This window comes from Eschrichtius robustus, chromosome 10 (assembly GCF_028021215.1).
Source record: "Eschrichtius robustus isolate mEscRob2 chromosome 10, mEscRob2.pri, whole genome shotgun sequence".
NCBI lineage: Eukaryota > Metazoa > Chordata > Mammalia > Artiodactyla > Eschrichtiidae > Eschrichtius > Eschrichtius robustus.
This window is the reverse complement of record NC_090833.1, coordinates 5,003,160-5,016,107: the sequence shown is the minus strand read 5'-3', so window position 1 is coordinate 5,016,107 and position 12,948 is coordinate 5,003,160. Positions and strand designations below refer to the sequence as shown.

Sequence of the window (12,948 nt, the reverse complement as noted above, 5' to 3'; positions counted from 1 at the left end):
GGGGGTCAGCACTCGGCTTGGGCCTTTCTGTTCGGGACACCGCCAGGTCCCCTTCTCAAAGCCCCCCACCCTCCTTCTGGGCCAGATCCTTCACATGAAGGCCTGTGAGGAGCCCACCTCTTGCTTGAGCGTCAGCCTCGCCATGATCTCACTGTGGTCAATGAGGGACAGCTCGTCTACCTCCTCCTCCGACCGAGCCTCTGGAGCCTCTGGTGACTTCAGGGCCCTGGAGAGAGAAACGGTTTGTGTTGTGTCAACAGACCCTGAGCTCCACGGCTCCCGGGGGCCAAGGGAGCGTGGCCCCGTGCGCGGGGTCTGTGTGGCACAGCCGCTCCCCTGAACGAGTCCTCCCCGGACTGCGGCTCCAGCGAGAAGCCCAGACCCGCTTCCCACCCCTCCACAGGGGGCCCGGGGGGTGGACAAGAGGCCGGGATGCAGACTGGGTTTCTAGCTCTGCTCCTGCTAAGCTGTGTGGCCTGGGGACAGTCCCTGCTCTCTCCGGACACTCCAGCAGTAAGTGGAAGGGATTAAGCACGCAGAGCAAGAAGGTTCCACTGAGCAATTTGAAAAAGTAATGGTCTCAGTCGCCTGTGTCAAGGCCCACAGACCGCACGGACTGTCAGTACTCAGGGAGAGAATGGCAAAGGGCCAGTGGGACGGGGGAACGAGCCAGCATGATCTCAGTGCCACCCCCAGGTCTTTCCCCAGGGCCGCCTCTCTAGTGGACTGAAGAGGAGCACGAAGTAGGCCCTTGTCCGCGGGCGCCGCTGGACAGCAGCATGGGCAGGGGTCCAGCCGGAGCCAAGGGCAGGGAAGGTGTGAAGATGGGACAGGCAAGCTGGGAATGAAGCGCTGAGTAGGAGTTTGGGTGAAGGGGGAGGAGGAGAGAACCTCCAACAGACGAAGCACATGGGGAGCCTGCAGAGGGGGGACAGCAGGCAGATGGATGTGGGGCCTGCGGGCACCACGCTTTCCCCCAGCATTTTCTCCCATATTCCCATCATTCTCATGATCGATCCTGTGAGTCACTGACTGGCCTTGTGGTCGCAGGCTTCATTTTTAACCCTAAGCATCTGAGACATTAAAACCTGGGCCTTTTGGGAATTCCCTGGCAGTCCAGGGAATGAGACTGTGATTAGACTCTGTGCTTTCACTGCTGAGGGCCTGGGTTCAATCCCTGGTTGGCGAACTAAGCTCCCACAAGCCACACGGTACGGGCGAAAAAACCCAAATCAAAACAAAACAAACAAACAAAACCCCCGGGCCTTCAGTAAGACAACACGGATGGGCCAGAGCAAAACCACGCGCAGTCCCGGGACGAAGCCTCACTGCACGTCAGCGTCCAGTCTGTGGCCTGGCCTTCGTGGAAAGAGGACAACATCCCAGTGGCCGCCTCTAGCCAGTCAGCGTGCGCACCCTTCTGCTTCTGGTGCAGGGGCCGCCTGAACGCTGAAAGATGGCACCCCTGGGTCCAGCGGAGCTAGAGCCCATGAGCTGCTGTTGTCTGGCACAGACGCCTCTGCTACTGCGTGATAGACTAGACAACCCATCACCCCATAACACTTGGGGAGACCTGAGCCTGGGCCACTGAATCAGACTCCGTGTGGATGGTACTGAGGGGCGGCCAGACTAGGCTGGGCAGGCAGCCCTTGTCAACAGGCCCCTAGAGAATGCTTTCTATTTTTTTTTTCCTGTCTCTTGCTATTTTTAACCACATCTTTAACCATTTATGTTTAGGCCTGACAATAGCAAGTGGGTATTGCTTAGCTCTGTACCCGGGAGTAGCCGAACCTTAGCCTAAAGAGGGAGGAAAAGCTTGAATTTGTGGAGCATTTCACAAAGAAGGGGAAGTCAACATAAAGTCGCAGGTGGCAGGGCTGATTCACAGGTCCTGCACATTATCCTTTCTACGTGTGGACTGGAGAAATCTACTACATATTTCCAAACCTGGGCAGGTTTGACTCATGCTAACGTTGAAAATGTTACCAAAGATTAAAGAGACATATGACTAAATGCAGAGATGACTCCTGATTGACCCTGGTTCCAAAAAATAAGCCTTATAAGACATATTAGGGAGAACTAGGGAAATGGAAGATCATTTGCATATCAGATAATGTGAAGAATTTATTAGTCTTCTTAGGTGCGATAATCATATTGTAATCAGGTAGGCATCTAAAATTTTTTAGGAGGCATGCTGAAATATTTAGGGGCTGAGTGTCATGTCTGTGACTTACTTTCAAATACACACTACATACAATTTACACACTATCTCTAGAAACTCACAATAAAAAGTTTGGTGGGGGGGAATCTTTTACACTCCTTTATTACATTTGAACTTGGAAGAGGCAGAAGGAAGGTTGGCCTAGGATTTGAGAAAGAAAACACTGTTGTGGGTAATTTGTAAGGTGAAGAGTATGCGTGGAGATGCTCAAGAAGCAGTGGCAGCCTGTGTGTCAGCAGAAAGGCTTATGAGGGGTGCAGTTATCAGTGATTTTTCTTATTTTCTTGTACGTTTCTATACTTTCCATGTTCTCTACCCTGAGCATGCATAATTTTGAGAATCAGAATAAAGGGAAGAGTGTACACACATATCTCAGAGATACTGTGGACTCGGTTCCCAGCCACTGCAATAAAGCAAATATCACAATAAGGTGATTCACATGAATTTTTTTCGTTTCCCAGTGCATATAAAAGGCTTATTTATACTATACTGTAGTCTGTTAAGTGTGCAATAGCATTATGTCTAAAAAAACAGTAGGGACATCCCTGGTGGTGCAGTGGATAAGAATCCGCCTGCCAATGCAGGGGACACGGGTTCGAGCCCTGGTCCGGGAAGATCCCACATGCCACGGAGCAACTAAGCCCGTGCGCCACAACTACTGAGCCTGCGCTCTAGAGCCCGCGAGACACAACTTCTGAGCCTGAGCTCTAGAGCCTGCAAGCCACACCTACTGAAGCCCGCGTGCCTAGAGCCCGTGCTCCGCAACGAGAGAAGCCACCGCAATGAGAAGCCCGCGCACCGCAACCAAGAGTAGCCCCCCGCTCACCGCAACTAGAGAAAGCCTGCACGCAGCAATGGAGACCCAACGCAGCCAAAAAAAATAAAAATTAAATCTTAAAAATCAATCAATAAAAATTTAAAAAGTGTACATACACCTTAATTAAAAAATGCTTTATTGCTAAAAAAATGCTAACCCCCATCTGAGCCACTGGTGAGCTGTAATCTTTCTGGGGGTAGAGGGCCTGCCTCGATGCTGGCGGCTGCTGACTGATCAGGCTGGGGCTGCAGCGATTTCTTAAGACAAGACCGCAGTGGAGTCTGCCGCACCAACTGGCCCTTCTCTCACAAACACTTTTCTCTGGAGCAGGCGATGCTGTTTGCTAGCATTTTACTCACGGTGGAAATTCTTCCAAAATTGGAGTCAGTCCTCTCAAACCCTGCCGCTAATATTCTAAATCCTTTGTTGTCATTTCAATAATCTTCATCGCCTCTTCACCGGGAGTAGATTCCATCTCAAGACATCACTTCCTTTGCTCATCCATAAGAAGCAACTCCTCCTCTGTTACAGTTTTATCATGAGGTTGCAGCAATTCAGTCACATCTTCGGGCTCCACTTCTCATTCTAGTTCTCTTGCTATTTCTACCACATCTGCAGTGACTTTTTCCACTAAAGTCTTGAACCCCTCAAAGTCATCCAGGAAGGTTGGAATCGACTTCTTCCAAACTCTCATTAACGTTGATATTTTGATCTCTTCCCATGAATCACGAATGTTCTTAATGGCATATAGAATGGTGAGTCCTTTCTGGAAGGGATTCAATTTACTTTGCCAGATCCATGAGAGGAATCACAAATTATGGTACTGATAGCCTTACAAAATGTATTTTTTAAGTAATAAGACTTGAGAGTTGAAATTCCTCCTTGATCCAGGGGCTGCAGAACGGATGTTGTGTTACCAGGCAAGGAAACAACACTGATCTCATTGTATATCATCTCCATCAGAGCTCTTGGGTCACCAGGTTCATTATCCATGAGCAGTACTATTTTTAAAAGAATCTTCTTTTCTGAGCAGTAGGTCTCAACAGTGGGCTTAAAATATTCAGTAAACCATGTTGTAAACAGATGTGCTGTCATCCAGGCTTTGTTGTTCCATTTATAGAGGACAGGCAGAGTAGATATAGCATAATTCTTATGGGCCCTTGGATTCTGGGAATGGTAAATGAGCACTGACTTCAACTTAAAGTCACCAGCTGCATTAGCCCCTAATGAGAGAGTCAGCCTGTCCTTTGAAGCCAGGCATTGACTTCTCCTCTCTGGCTATGAAAGTCCTGGATGGTGTCTTCTTCCAAATAGAAGGCTGTTTCGTCTACATAGAAAATCTGTTGCGTAGTGTAGCACCTTCATGAATGATCTTAGCTAGATCTTCTGGATAACTTGCTGCAGCTCCTCCATCAGCACTTGCTGCTTCACCTGGCACTTCGACATTACGAGACGGCTTCTTTCCTTAAACCTCTTCAGCCAACGTCTGTCAGCTTCAAAATTTTCTTCTGCAGCTTCCTCGCCTCTCTCAACCTTCACAGAACTGAAGAGGGTTAGGACCTTGCTCTGGATGAGACTTTGGCTTAAGAGAACATTGGGCTGGTCTGATCGTCTATCCAGACTACTCGAACTTTCTCCATACCAGCAATAAGGTTGTTTTGCTTTCTTATCATTTGTGCGATCACTGGAGCAGCACTTTTAATTTTCTTCAAGAACTTTTCCTTTGCATTCACAACTTGGCTAACTGTTTGGTTGGTACAAGAGACCTAGCTTTAGGCCTATCCTGGCTTTCAACATGCCCTCCTCACTGAGCTTCATTTCTAGCTTTTGATTTAAAGTGAGAGGGACTTCCCTGGTGGTTGAGAACCAGTGCAGTGGTTGAGAACCCGCCTGCCAATGCAGGGGACACGGGTTCGAGCCCTGGTACGGGGAGATCCCACATGCCGCGGAGCAACTAAGCCCATGCGCCACAACTACCGAGCCTGTGCTCTAGAGCCCGCGTGCTGCAACTACTGAAGCCTGCGTGCCTAGAGCCCATGCTCGGCAACGAGAAGCCACCGCAATGAGAAGCCCGCACACCGCAACGAAGAGTAGTCCCCGCTCGCCACAACTAGAGGAAGCCCGCGCGCAGTAACGAAGACACAACGCAGACAAAAAAAAATGTGAGAGAGATGTGTGACTCTTGCTTTCGCTTGAACACTTAGGGGCCATTGTGCGGTTATTAACTAGCTTAACTTCAATACTGTGTCTCAGGGAACAGGGAGGCCTGAGAGGGTGAGAGATGGGGGAACAGCCATTTGGTAGAGCAGTCAGAACACACACAACGTTTATCGATTGTTCGCCATCTTATACGGGCATGGTTTGTGGTGCCCCCAAACAATTACAATCGTAACCTCAAAGATCACTGATCGTCATAACAAATATAATAATGAAAAAATGTGAAATCCTGGGAGAATTACCAGATACATGAAGTGAGCAAGTGCGGTTGGAAAGATGACGCCTACAGACTTGCTTGATGCAGGGTTGCTACAAAGCTTCACTTTGTAAAAAAACACACCTGGCGCAGCGCAAGTGTAAACATAAAGCCCCAGCAGGCCTGGCGTGCTCGCCGCAGGGGCAGCTGGGGCAGCTCTCACTGGGCAGGCAGACGTAATGCTTTCCGGGCACCCGGCTCCACGTGGGTAACTTCCTACCTGTCCCCGCCGTCCCTGCTTTCCTTCCCAGGTGCACTGCCGGCCGACGAGGCGTCTCTGGGATGTCCGTCCTTCGACGCTGGTGATTCCTAAAAAGAGAAGGCAGTGCTGGGTGTGTGACAGGTGCCCCCGCTGGGCTGCTCTGCTTCCCAGCATTCCTGCCTGCAAGTGGCTTTTGAGTGCAAGTTCCTAAGGAACTTGAGATGTAAACACGTCAACCGTGACCGCGGTCCATTACACAGGAAGCACGGGCCCTCTTCAGACTAGCACCTTGCCTCTGGGGAGAGTGAAAGCACCACTACTTATAACCTTTGTCAGCTGCCGACCTAGAGGAAGCCATCCCAACCACCTCCTGGAAGAAAGGACCGTCACAGGAGCTACCGCTCAGCCAAGCTCCGCCAGGCGCTGCGCATGCCTTTCCTCACCTGGCCCTGACCAACACCCTGCCTGCTGGCCGACATCACCACACCCGGTCACACGAAGAAACAGAGGCTGTGGGAAATGAAGGGCCCGGCCCCAGACCCCCGAGCTGGAAGGCTGTGGCCCTGCCCGCTATGCCCTGCAGGTGTGCAGCAGGCCTCCGCCAGCTTCCCAGTCACAGCACGCCCTCAGCACCCAAGGGCCTAGCTGCTCGAGTGCACAAAGGCAAACCCTCCCGCCTCCAGCAGCCTTGCTTCTTCCTAGGAACCTGGGCCCACCCACTCAATGACGACACGGCCCCCCGGCATCCCTCGTCTGCCACCGAGGCCACAAGAGAACGGGGTGGGGTGGGGGGAGTGTGAAGATGCGGAACGTCCGCACGGAGGGCACTGCAGCACCTCACGGGGCCACAGGTGGAGGGGAGAGCTCTGCAAGGCCAGCCTGGAATGGACTCCATGGGCAGAGGCTGAATTGGATGACGGTGGGGGAGGTCACCAGAGGGGACAGGTGAGGTGGGAACACCAGGCGAGAAACAGCTTAGCTCCCAAGGACGGGGCTGAACCCACTGGAGTGAAAATTCCACAGTGTTCTACAACGTGCTAATACCTGAAGTGGGGCTTGCCTCATGTGGATATCTAGGTGCTATGGGGGCCCCCTTAGGGGGCCATCCTCACGAGAGTGACCACGCTTTTAATGGACTGGGACCTTGAGCTGACCCCTGAGGAGGATGGAGTCCTCATGGCACCTCCCCTCCAGGGACTCGGCCCCCCACTCAGGATGGTGGCGAGAATTAGTTTTGAAGGTTTTGCAGTTGCTCATGTTTTGCTGCAGCAAAACCTGGAAAGCTGACTGCTTAACAGAACTGCTGTACCTTGACTGTCTGCCTCTGGGAGGGCAGTAAAACAAGGGCAACCACGATAGGAGGGAGGCCTGGTGGACTCACCAGGTTCCTTGGAAGCAGGGACTGTAGGCGTGGAGCTTGTTGGGTGGGAGGGGGATGTCGGCTTGGAAGGCTCAGTGTGGGAAAGAGGAGTCCCTGCCTCTGGGGGAGGGACAGAAGACGGGCCCCAACACCAGAAGATGGGGTAGAAAGAAATCCCTGAGAGCAACCGGACACGTGGCCAGGGCCAAGGCCAGGCTGCTCCCGTGATCTCCAGACGGCCCACCGGCCAGGCTGGAGGAGCAGTACACCGCTGAAGCGAAAGCAAAGGAGGCTCCGCTGGAAGCCCTGTCCTCTCCCCGCGGAGCCGAGCCGGCCCCCGGCTGGGCTGCTGGTGACCGGGAGGCTCAGCCAGACAGAAGCAGGGCCCGACCCCTGCCAGGCTAGGCCGCAGGCACAAGGCAGCCCGCGGTTACTTACTCCTCGCTGCTCTGGCCAGAGGCATACAGACTGACGGATTCACCCTCACTGGCGCGTTCGCTCTGGGGGAGACAGGACGAGAGGAAACGCACATGTGACGGCCCCCCGCCATGGGGCTGGCCCTGGCCGGGACGCTCCTTTCACCAGGAGGAGAGGATGGCAGCGGCGGCATGCCCTCCGTTCTCCGGGGACGCCTTCCCAGGGTCGGGGAACAAAGCTGCTTCTGCCACCTCCTGCCTCTGTCAGCGGGGACCCATGTTTCCTGCTGGAGCTTCCCCAGAGGCGTCAAGGGCCACTCAAGCTGTCCTGGGGGAGGCGTACTCCTCCCCACTCTGCCGTGCTGGGGCCAAACATGGAGGGAGAGAGGCAACACGTCAAGACAGCTCCAGGCCGGAGCACTGGCTGCACGTGCCTGCACTTGCCCTGCCCCTCTCCCTGTCCGTGTCCCCGCCCACGTGCACGGCAGCACTTCCCCGTGCCCGGGCGAAGCGCTGTGGCCCATCTCGAAGCACAGCAAAGAGGCCCTCCACCCTCAGCACCTCGGCAACTAAACACGCAACTGCCTTCTGAGCTGTCGCAGATCTCTGCACCTTTCTCTAGAAACAACCAATCACACAGAAAACCAGTAGCATTTGCTATCTTATGCTTATGACAACCTGCTGTCTCTAAATGGTCACTAACCCATTTGTGGAAAATCAGATCCCTAGTTTGATGGGAACTTTGCAGAGAAGGTTCATTTTCTGTTCTGGAAACAGACGGGCTACGGTTTCACCTGGTGACCTGTGCACCCCTCAGTCCAGCCACGCCGCGACTGGCCCACGCCAGCAACAGACTTGACCGCTCGTGAGGGCGGAGGCTTTCTCAGAAGGCGCAGCCCCACGGGGAGGCGTGTGTGTGTTGAGTTCTCACCGAAGGCGTCTGGGGCGAGTCAGTGAAAGAGGTTTCGGAAGGAAGGCAGACAGTGTTCCCATGAAAGCTGCTCTCCTGAGAAGATGAGAGAGGCCCGTCCAGGGTGCTGGGAGGTGGACTGGCTACGGTTGGCACCGCTAAGTCAGAGCTCTGAGACTGGTGCACAGGTGGGAAATGTGGAGAGGAAGAGGAGGTAGACGGGAGGAAAGGCTGGACGGAAGCTTGGCTGTGAGGCACGAAATCCTGGGAGTAGGACCTAAACACAGATTTATACTACAGAGTCAGAGTGGAACACAGACACGAACACGAGAGGATGGGAAGAAGAAAACAGACAAAAGAAAAAGTAATTAGATTAACTCAGCTGAGCCGTGACAGGCCGTTCACAGTCATTCTAACCAGGACCACCACTCAGGCCAAACCACCCCCGTGCTCCTCTGGCCTGAGGTCCCCCCACCCTGGCACGGGTCCCTTGAGAAGGGCCTGAAGACCGACCAGTGCTGTCCTCAGCGTCTAAGGGGCAGTGTCTACCCTGTCCTCAGGGGCAGGACGCGGGTAGCCCCAAAGGAGAGCAAGCCACCCCCCCAACTGTATGGGGGTCCCGTCCTCTTTGTCAGAAAATTAAACCCACGCAACCCCATCTATGCCTCTTGTCCTTCCAGGAACCTGGTGGCTAAATTCAGTGCGTGTAGGCAGACACCTGGTCATGTTTACTTGTTTTGAGGTTTTTGGTTGAATCTCTCTGGTTTTATTCCTTGGAAGTCAAACACTGCAGCCTTTTAAATGTTGTAATCACTTCAAATCCTTTTGGAAGGGAAGGGCATAAGCCTTAAAAAAATGGTTGAAAGAACTGTGCTACCAAAGTGCTAAAAATTTCTGAATTCATTTCCCTTTCTGCCTAACCTGTTTTCTTTCTTTTTTTAACAAATGAAGTGCGATGCCTCTGACGCCACCTGAGAACCGCCAGGCTACGCTCTTCGAGATTCTCATCGTGGGAGAAAGGCCTGAGGTCAGGCGGGGGCGCGACAGCAGATGCCCACAGCTCCTAGGGGCCAGCGAGCGCACTCGGGCCTGGGCTCTGCTGCGGCAGGAGGGATGGAGGAGCTTTGGGACAAGAATCCCATGGTGTCATCATGTCCTGCAAAGGGTTTGCCGACACCTGCCAAACGGGGAGGAGCGCGAGGCAGGGCCTGAATCTGAAGTCCCTGCCAGGCTCACTTCCCACCCCAGGTGCTGGAACTTGACAACAGCCCGCCCAGCACAAACAGGCACACTGCTCACTCAAATGTCCTTTGCGTTTTGGCATAGGATTTCTGAAACCCACGGACAAGAAGGAGGAAGAAGAAGAAATGAAGTTTTAAGCTAACCAGAGGTCAAAGCCACTCCTACCCTTAGGTGTTTTTGCGAAGCTACATGCTTACAGGTTAACTGGACGGAGAGCTGCTGCCACTCAAGGGACAGGCACAGCCTCCCTCTGTCCCCCTGCTGCCCGCCCTGCCCTCCTAGGCTGTGCGGATCAGTCTAGAGCTCCTTCCCCCTCCTTGGTGAGGCCAAGGCCCTCTCACCCCATGAGCCCCACTGGCTGCTGGTTTAGATCAGACCCAGGATACTGCCTGGGAACCGACTCGTCTTTACACATTTTATTCCCCATCTAACTCACAAACTCACGGTCGACCCTTGGACACAGGCAGGTGAATTAGTGGAAGTGCTGTACCGACACTGAAGGCTTAGATTCCTACTGGTTCCGATTCGTCCACATCCCTTCTTTTGAGAGAAGCTGGGGGTGGTGGACCCCTGGCTCGGCTGCTCTCCCCCCGAGGGCTGTGGGGCCTGAGCGTCCACAGTGCCCTCCCCTGGCAGGTGCCATGTTTCACCTGACCTCTCAGGCAGCCATCCAGGCCTGGCCTTGCTGGGGATGGCAGACGGGTGATGGGTTTGGCTTTGGGGACTCTCCATTTCACCTCTGGAGGGTGCTCCCCTCACAGTGAGGCTCTCTCACTGGCTGGAAAGGTGCGCAGAGAAGACTTTGAGGGAAATGCATCAGCTGAGGGACGGAGGGATGGGATGGCCCGGTCCTGGGAGGCCAGCCTGTTTTGGGCAGTGGCTGAGGCCTCACGCAGGAGCCCGGTCCCCAGGCCTGTCGGATGCTCGCTCCCAGCACGCAGGTGCTGCTATGAGATGTGCTAACAGATAACCTCTCCCTTGGCCATGACTCCATCTAGTTTACGATTCATGGTCAATGCTGCTATGGTCGGGATGTCTGCGTCCCCCCAAATTCTTATGTTGAAATCCTAACCCCCAGGGATGATGGGATCTGTGCCACAGAAAAGAGGCTCCAGGGGGACGCCTCACCCTTCTGCCACGTGAGGACAACGAAAAATCTGTGACCAGGAAGAGGGCCCTCACCTAAACCATGCTGGCACCCTGATCTTGGACTTCCAGCCTCCAGAACTGTGAGAAATAAACTTGTTATTATAACCATCCAGACTCTGGCATTTTGTTACAGCAGCCTGAACGAAGTAAGGCAAATGCCAGCTCTGGAGTCCTGACACGTCCTCACTGACGCCCCCCTCTTGTCCATGCCTCATGTTGAGCACTTTAGTGGGCCCTGCAGTAACCAAGCACCCACTCACACACACACACACACACACGCACGCGGTGCCTTTTCTGGGAGGCGGAACAGTTGCCTAGAGGGCACATTCTCTAGTCACACAGACCTGGGCTTGGGTCCTGGGCTCTCTCTCTACCTGTGTGACCTTGGGCAGGTGAAGTAAGTTCTCGAGCCTCAGTCTCTTCCTCTTTAAAATGGGGATGAAAACAACAGTTCTTCTCTTACAGGGTCTCTGTGTGGATTTACTGAGACGCCCCCTAAGTCCTGCTGTGTGACAAGCAATCAATGTCAGCTAGCCTCTCCTACCCTCCAAAATACCCTCAGGAACTCCTCTAAAAACAGAGCCAAGGCATTTAATTAATTAATTCAATACATATTTACTGAATGAGGGAATACTTAAGAATAGATTCTAATGTTATTAACTAAAGTGCCTAGAATATCACCTGACTCAGCAGAGCATCGACTGCGGGTGTGGACAGTACTGGACAAGCTTCCCTCGCTGTGCAGGTGCGGGTCCGAAGTGGGAGGCGGGGGAGGCCACCAAGGGTGCGGACTGCAGGGGAGGGGGGCGGCTGCCAAGGAAAAGGGAAGGAAGATGCGCATCTCTTGGACAAAGCGTCCAGGCTGCCCCGCCTGCCAGCCCGCCCTCCGCAACAAGGCTGCAGCAGCTCTGGTATTCAAGCTATGCAGTCCTGCTGGGACAGGAGCCAAGCCTGAAAATCACCTTCCAGTGGGCGGGGAGATGCGGTCCCTCCGGCCCGGCCGCCCTGCACACTCATTCCCATACCCGTCAACAAGCCCGGTCTCCACTGACTCCCAGAGAAATGTTTCCAGGCCCTTTAAGATCATATTTATTCACACGGGCAGGGAGAAAGCAGGGCTGGCCGCTGAGCAGAAACACCCCTTCACCACAGCCTGGAGTTTATTTTAGGATCTGGCTGGTGCCCGGATTTGCTGCTGCGCTCCGCGGCAGGAATTTTTATTTATAGCCAGAGTAAGACTGTTTGGGCTGAGGAGGAGTTTATAACACGAGGGGCTGCCTGTCTGGAGACGGCAGATTTCTGCAGAAGATCTAGGCGTGCTGGAGCAAGTTGCTGGGGAGGAGAGCAGTCAGGAGAGGGGGCACCTGGCCCCCACACCAGCCCTGATCACACAATCAAAGCGCCAGCAAGAACCATCTCATGATGATGACGACGAAGACAGCTATTCGTACAGAATAGTTCCTGCTGGTCAGGTGAGGTGCTAAAGGTTTTACCTGAATCACCTCGTTTACTCCGCACGAAGTGCTGTTATGATCCTTATTACAAGGATGGAGAAACGGGCTGGAAGGGGAAGCCACGTACCTAGTAACACGTGGCTCAGCTCAGCAGAGACGGTGCTGGGGCGGCCATCTCACGCTCAGGGAGCGCCCTGGGCACGTGACAGGCCCTAAGCGCGTGGTCCCGCAGCTCTGCAGAATCCCGCCGGCTCACTCCACTCGGAGATCTCCTGAGGGGTGACCAGCCTGCAAAAGGCAGTGAGCCACGGCTTGATATACCAGCCGGGGACGCAGCGAAAAGATCTGCCCTCATGAGACACAGGAGCCAGCACCCCACTCTTTTGAAAACATACACTTGAAAGAACGGCCGAGAGAGTCTTCTGGGTATAAAGGATGAGGGAGGCTGATGTGATGTGTGGCCAGTCACATGCTAAAAGGCAAAGCCACCTGAAGCTGGCCAGGCACCGGTTTTCAGTGCCACTTCCTTTCCATCATATCCTGGCATGAAAAACGACTAGGGACAGGCCCTGTGTTGTGTTGGCAAGAAAACAGGAAAGCAGATCTTCACATGAAAAATTCTGATCCCTCAATATGACAGACGTTCCATTTAATTCCGTTGATTAGCAGAAAGCTGGGGGAGCCAGAGGGGGCAGCCAGCGAGC

The 12,948-nt window shown here is 53.7% G+C and overlaps 1 protein-coding gene across 4 annotated transcripts in view; it reads right to left on the bottom strand.

Annotated features, from left to right (window-relative positions):
- Positions 1 to 12,948, bottom strand: part of RAPGEF1 (Rap guanine nucleotide exchange factor 1) — a 146,994-nt gene that overhangs the window by 15,981 nt on the left and 118,065 nt on the right. For 2 of the 4 annotated variants that reach the window (XM_068552132.1, XM_068552129.1), the window contains 3 exons: positions 8,421 to 8,693; positions 5,732 to 5,820; positions 118 to 226 (listed from right to left, as the gene is read on the bottom strand). In XM_068552132.1, coding sequence (XP_068408233.1) covers positions 118 to 226; positions 5,732 to 5,820; positions 8,421 to 8,693 — 471 coding nt within the window. The remainder of the gene's footprint in view (positions 1 to 117; positions 227 to 5,731; positions 5,821 to 8,420; positions 8,694 to 12,948) is intronic. The other 2 variants (XM_068552130.1, XM_068552131.1) reach the window with 1 other exon arrangement.